At 46.0% G+C, this 6,395-nt stretch overlaps 1 protein-coding gene across 1 annotated transcript in view; it reads left to right on the forward strand.

The window, feature by feature from the left end:
* Ahsg (alpha 2-HS glycoprotein) overlaps window positions 1-1,533 on the forward strand; it is a 7,848-nt gene extending 6,315 nt beyond the window's left edge. Inside the window, exons 6-7 of the mRNA XM_021209815.2 lie at window positions 213-296; window positions 881-1,533. Of these exons, the coding sequence (XP_021065474.1) occupies window positions 213-296; window positions 881-1,171 (375 nt within the window). The 3' untranslated portion in view covers window positions 1,172-1,533. The remainder of the gene's footprint in view (window positions 1-212; window positions 297-880) is intronic.
* Window positions 1,534-6,395: the final 4,862 nt, after the last annotated feature.

Raw genomic sequence — 6,395 nt, forward strand, 5'->3', positions numbered from 1 at the left:
GAGAGAGAGAGAGAGAGAGAGAGAGAGAGAGATTTATTTTCATTACATGGATATGACCCTCTCAAGAGAAAGTTGCCCAGAAATTATAAACTTAAAGGGGATAAAAAAAATGAGAAGTTTCTTTGTTTCAATATTATTATACTATCACTGAAAACCCCGAGGAGATCCATATTTTGCATCATTTAAAATAACCCCTGTCTTTCTGGAAACAGCAATACGGCTTCTGCAAGGCAAATCTCATGCATAATCTTGGTGGGGAAGAAGTTTCAGTGGCCTGCAAGTTATTCCAAACACAGGTAACTTCATGGATGTTCTTCAAAACAGTGTCCCCTTAACACATCTGCGTTGGATTAGTAACAATGGGACACTTGCTGTCTGGCCCTAAGCCTTGAAGTGGATTGTAACACTGCAATATGTGGACCCATCAGCTGGGTAAAGGACATTTCAGCTGTGTTTTCCCTCCCAAACTCAGGTGGCTGCAGGGCAAAACAATCCCCATGTGTAGTTGGAAAAGCCACCTTGTTATTTGTGGAGGGCGGAGTACTCTCCCTAGTTACAGAGCCCAAGTGGGCTGGTCTGCCCGGCAGTTCCCAAGAATACATGGCAAAGAGCGAAGGTTCTCTATGGGTGGGGAGCTTGTAAACTGAACTATGTGGAAATCTACTGGGACTGAGGTAATGCAGGTGAGACCGGAGCTCTATAGGCCAGTTACCGCTCTTCCTGTGATCGTCCTTAGCATCTTACCCGTTCTCCTTAGCTAGATTCTTCCCAACTAAAAAGCATTACTGCAAGGGACTGTAACCCAAACTCATGGGGATTCCTGTCATGGGAAACCATCTTGCCTACTGATATGGTCCTCTCTCCACCTGTGCCCCTGCAGCCCCAGCCAGCCAATGCCAACACAGCAGGTCCTACACCCACCGTGGTCCGAGAGGCGCCCGCAGCCCCGCCAGCTGACCCACCTGCATCTGTGGTGGTGGGACCTGTGGCGGTTCCTCTAGGACTTCCAGACCACCGAACTTACCATGACCTACGCCACGCCTTCTCTCCTGTGGCCTCCGTGGAGTCGGCCTCAGGAGAAGCTCTTCACTCTCCTGGGGTGGGCCAGCCTGGTGCTGCTGGTCCAGTGTCCCCCATGTGCCCGGGGAAGGTCAGACACTTCAAGGTCTAGGCTTGACTCAGGGAAGTAAGGTTTTGGCAGAGGGGACATAGCCACCACTGAAGCTGGGGGGCTTGTCCACTGACAAAGCAATACCACATCACAGCTCGAATTCCAGGTCTCTTCATTCCTCAGAGAACAGGGCCAGACAGGTAATGGTCAAATTTGATGAAAGGCATAAAGCCAGCAGCAACACTGGCACTGGTGGGGTGACAAATGACTGCCATTGTTTCTCTGCCTCCGCACTGACCTCATACAAAACAGTTGCAACCACAACTCTGAAAGGTGCTCTTGCTAATCTTCAATCTAGCCATAAATAAAAGTGCCCAAACGAGCTTTCTCAAATAAGAAGGTTCTGAGCCAAAATGTGGTCATGATCCTTGTCTACCTCCTTCCTGTCTCCCTGTGTGTGGTCAGTCCAACAAGCGCACCAGTGTCACTTTACCAAAGTCTGCGTGAGCAGAGAAACAGAGGGGGGTGCAGGAGAAAGGCACCTGCTGGGTCACAACAATCAGGGAAGTATGATATGTGCTTGAAGCTCATGGGAGATGAGAAAACAATTCTTCCCATAGATGGAGGACCAGAAATATTGCTGGGGGTGGGGTGGGGCGTGCCTAGGCTTTGTAAAAACAATGAGATGTCTGGCTTTTCTTAACAGGGAAAGAGGGATCGGTGATTAACACAGGGCTCTCCCTTTCACTGGCTTTACTCATTATGCATGCTCAAAGCACCTCTTGATGGGGCTGGCGACAAGGGGATTGCCTTGCAAGCCAAATAAACCTCAGAACTCACAGAAAGGCAGAAATCATATAAAGTGGGCTTGACCTTTCCAGCTCACACCCTTCAAAGCCAAAGTAAAAGGTCTGGTTTCGGAACTCTTACAGAAAGGAGTCTGGGAAGGTGACCTGTCAATGACTGTAGATGCTCTCAGGTACCCAGAGGGCACAATGGATGTAGTCCCCAGAGTAGGCTGGGTCCTAACAGTGCCAGCTGTGTTTGCATTACGCCATTCTGATACCTCACTCCTGATCCTTTCCAGGAAGGTTATTAATGTGTAAGACCGATGGCAAGTCCAGCAGCTACACCAAACCAAACGGAGCAAGCGAGTCAGGCAATGCCACTTACCTGCCTTGACGTTTTGTCAACATTACAGAAATAAAAGGTTCAGAAAAGAAAAGAAAATGATGGAGGTCACAGCATTCAGATAAAAGAGGAGGCCTTGGGCAGTTGTGCCGGATGCTTGCTGTAGGGAGGGCAGACGGGATGCGGATTGAGAAAAGCCACTGTTTAGCTGGTGCCTGGGAGGTTATGGTGGCTGTTGGCTGGTGTGTTTGCACTAGGAGGGACAACCTGAATGACAAAGGTCATGAGGAGGAAATAGAGGGCAGATTAGGTCCTCTCTAACAAGCGGATTATGAAGGGAACAAGAGATCAAATATGGCCCAAAGAAGTAAACAACAGGAAGAATGGTTTCTCTTTTAAGAAAAAAATGATTCAGAGTATTGTTAGGGAAACAGGAAGAAGTGGGAGAGAGACAAATGACAGGCAGGTGTTAGCAGGGCTCTATCATGGGAATTCTAGTTTGCCCTGGAGGAAGCCCCCCAGAGGATTCCAAAGAGGAATCCTTTTCTCTCAGGACTGCAAAGGGTGTATCTGTTTTCCGCTCTTGCTGCACACAGGGGTGGCTGCAAGAAGGCAGCCTGGGTGTTGCAGGTCCTCCAGGGCGGGTAGCAAGTGTACGACCCGAATTAAAAGAAGAATGACATTCATTGAGCTGTTCTTACCTAAGAAGCAGCGGGATCCAGGAGTTCAGAAGATAACTTCAAGCCTGGTCCCACCTGTTAGCCACACCCCTCTCTCGCCTTGCTTTCACTCCCTCCGACAAGGCCATCAACAGCTTTGCATCTACCCAGCCCTCCTGATGGAAGACTGGCCAACACAGCAAAGGAAGGAGCATTGCAGGTCAGAACAGCAGGCACTTGCGGTGCTGTGGCCAAACATAGATTGATGTGGTTAAGAACAAGGGAGAGGCTGGAGATGAAAACAAGCCAGGCTACAAGTGGCCCTGATATCCCCAGGGGGGTGTAAATGAGAGTGGCGAGGTTGACTGATTTGCATGGAAGAATTGAGGACAGGAGAGATGGCTTAGCAGTGAGGAACATTTGCTGTTCTTTCGAAGGCCCTGAATTTAGTTCCCAGCACTGGTCTGTTTTTCCAGTTCCAAGGGATCCAACATTCTCTTCTGACTTCTGTGGGTACGAGGCACACATGTGGTATTCATAAATATATGCAGGAAAAGAAACACTCATATACATAAAATATAAATAAATTAAAAATATAATAAGTCACTTATAGGCCATGCCCCTCACCCTGGGGATGGGATGAGATGCCGTGAAGCAGAACCACGTCACACCCCTGAGAGTCTCTTGGAAGTGGAGACATTTCCTTGGGGATGCCATTGACATTTAGAGGTCAGATGCTGGAGCTGGCAAACATTCTGACATGTTCAAAACGGTCCTGACAATGATTAATCAATGCCTAGTCATTAAAGGAGTGCCAAAAGTGGCTACCAAGTTGCTTGCTGGAAAGTAGGTTGAAGCCACGGGTTAGGCTAGGACTACAGCCTTCCGGGGGGNGGGGGGGGGGGAATGAATGTGAGGAGCAGACAGGTACACATTCAGAGTTGCAGCCCCAGATCTTGCTATTGGATTTGGCTTGGCAGTATGAAAAATGGCACGGCCTGGAGTTATGCCCTTGCAATCCGGGGTAGACCGTGGGACCCAGGACTCGGGGAGGAAATGCCACTCTAAGTTAGTTCTAAGTCTCTCTCCTCAATGTTTTCCTGTTGAGTTGACTCTCATAGTTACCTCTCCACCGGGTTTCGGGCATATTTCTAAGTATTTGTCACTTATACTGCCACTGCCAATCACCCACAGGGACGGATGTGTCAGAGGTTGCTTTCTCTTTCTGGGATAGACATTATGACCAAAAGCAACTTGGAAAGGTATGTTTTCATCTGGCTTACAAGTCCTGATCACCACCATTGAGGGCAGCCAGGGTAAGAACTCCAGGTAGGAGCCTATAGGCAGGAACATGGAGGGGTCATGGAGGGGTGCTGCTTACTGGCTCGATCCTTGAGGCTCGTCTGGTTTGCTTACTGTACAACTCAGGACCATCTTCCCAGAGGTGGCACCATCCACAGTGGGCTGGGCCCTGTCACATCAACCACCAATCGAGAAAATGACCCACTTAGTTCAATTTTTTAGTAATCACGAGTAAAGTGTAAAAACTTTAAAAAATTCAAAATGAATTATCAACCTATGTCATCCATCACTCATCGGTTTTGGCTTTGTTGAGGCAAGGTTCTGTTACATAGAGCAGGCTCAGTTCCCAAGTGCTCAGATTACAAACGTATAATCCACTATGCGTGGCTCAAAACATCAGTTCTATAAAATGTTATTGGTGATGGAATATACTATTTTCTCTACCTGGCTCTAAGAGCTACTAAGAATATGTGACATATCGCACTGGGTTGTAGAGATTACTAGAACTCTTAGCATATGTATGTGTGTGGGCAAACATGTATATGTATGTGTATGTGCATGTGTGTAGAATATTCTGGGGAACTAATGACCCCAGACCCCTTTTTACATGGTCTGCTAAAACTAAGAATGTCCACAATGTTCATCATAGTATTACTTCAAATAATTAAAAATTACAAATATAAATTGTTTATAACTTATTGTCTATAAGCCATCTAGCAAGCTAATGTTGTATCGCTTCCAAGGAATACTTCACAGAAGTGTAAAATCATGTTGTTAAAAATAACAAAAGAGTGCTGTTTGCTCTTCCTGGTGCCCCTGGTTAAGTTCTCAGCACCTACAAGGCTCACCTGTCTGAAATGCCAGTCTCAGGGCATCTGATGCCCTCTTCTGTCCTCCATAGATGTGGACATACACGGCGGCAAAACATACACATAAAATCTGATGCCCTCTTCTGTCCTCTATAGATATTGACATACACGGCGGCAAAACACTCATACACATAAAATAAAGATAAACAAATCTTAAAATTTAAAAAGTAACAATTCACTCAGTTAAATATCTACAGTGTATTGCAACGAAAGGGAAGATTGTAAAATAGCATGATCCTGATTTTCTAAAAATAACTTATATGAACATGTGAAGACATTAAAAAATGACTAGGTAATAGAAAAGGAAATGCTAAACTCTTATGTCTGGATTATGGAATATGAGGGTTTTTGCTTTCATTGGCTAAATTTTCTATAATCTCTCGCGTTGCTGTTTTGATAGTTGTTTGTTTGTGCAGAGCGGGCTGGTATTGAACTCTGGGCTTCACACATGCTAGGCAAGCACTGTCCCACTGAGCTATGTTCCCAACCCTCCTGCACTACTTCTGAAGAAAAATTATTTTATTTTATATGTCAAAGGCAGGGATCAGCTTTTTATAAAGGGCTAGCCAGTAATACTTCCAGGTCACGGGCCACTTGGTCTCTACCTCAGCCATTCAGCTGGGTCACGTTGAGAGGGAGACAGCCAGGACAGTGGGTTATGGATGTATGCTGGTTCCAGTTAGATTTGTGTTAAAGATTAGCAGAGATGGAACTGGCCTGAGAGTTCTTTTTTAAAGTGGCCCAAAATCACAGGAAAAGGGGGAAAGTGGGTTTGGGAGGAAGACAAGTGTCAGAAACTATGAGCAATCTCATGTGGAGTTGATGGCTAGTTCCTGGAATCCAGACAATCTAACAAGTCAAAAACTAGGAGCTGCTATGTGTGGACTGGTAAACTCTCCCAATTACCTAAACAAAGGTAGTGTGAGAGTTGAGGGCAGGTATGCAGGCTAGGTGCTAACGACTGACAACAGAGAGGGTCTGAGACAGCTGAGACAGCTGAGACAGTGGTGACAAGGATCGGGAAGCTGATTCAACAGAGACAAGATGTTGTCATCATAGATACCAATTTCCTCTAAATCACTGGTTCTCAAACTCCCTCATGCTCTGACCCTTTCATACAGTCGTGGTGATCCCAACCATAAAATTATTTTTGTTGCTACTTCATAACTGTAATTTTTTTGCTACTGTTATGAACTGTAATGTAAATAGTGATGTTTTTCGGTTCAACCCCCTTGAGGGTTCGTGACCTCTTGAGAAGCAATGCTCTAAATAAATGCCATCTGGTGATCTGGCCTTTAGCACATGCCTTTGAAAGACACCAGG

The sequence above is a fragment of the Mus pahari genome, chromosome 12, assembly GCF_900095145.1.
Source record: "Mus pahari chromosome 12, PAHARI_EIJ_v1.1, whole genome shotgun sequence".
Lineage (NCBI taxonomy): Eukaryota > Metazoa > Chordata > Mammalia > Rodentia > Muridae > Mus > Mus pahari.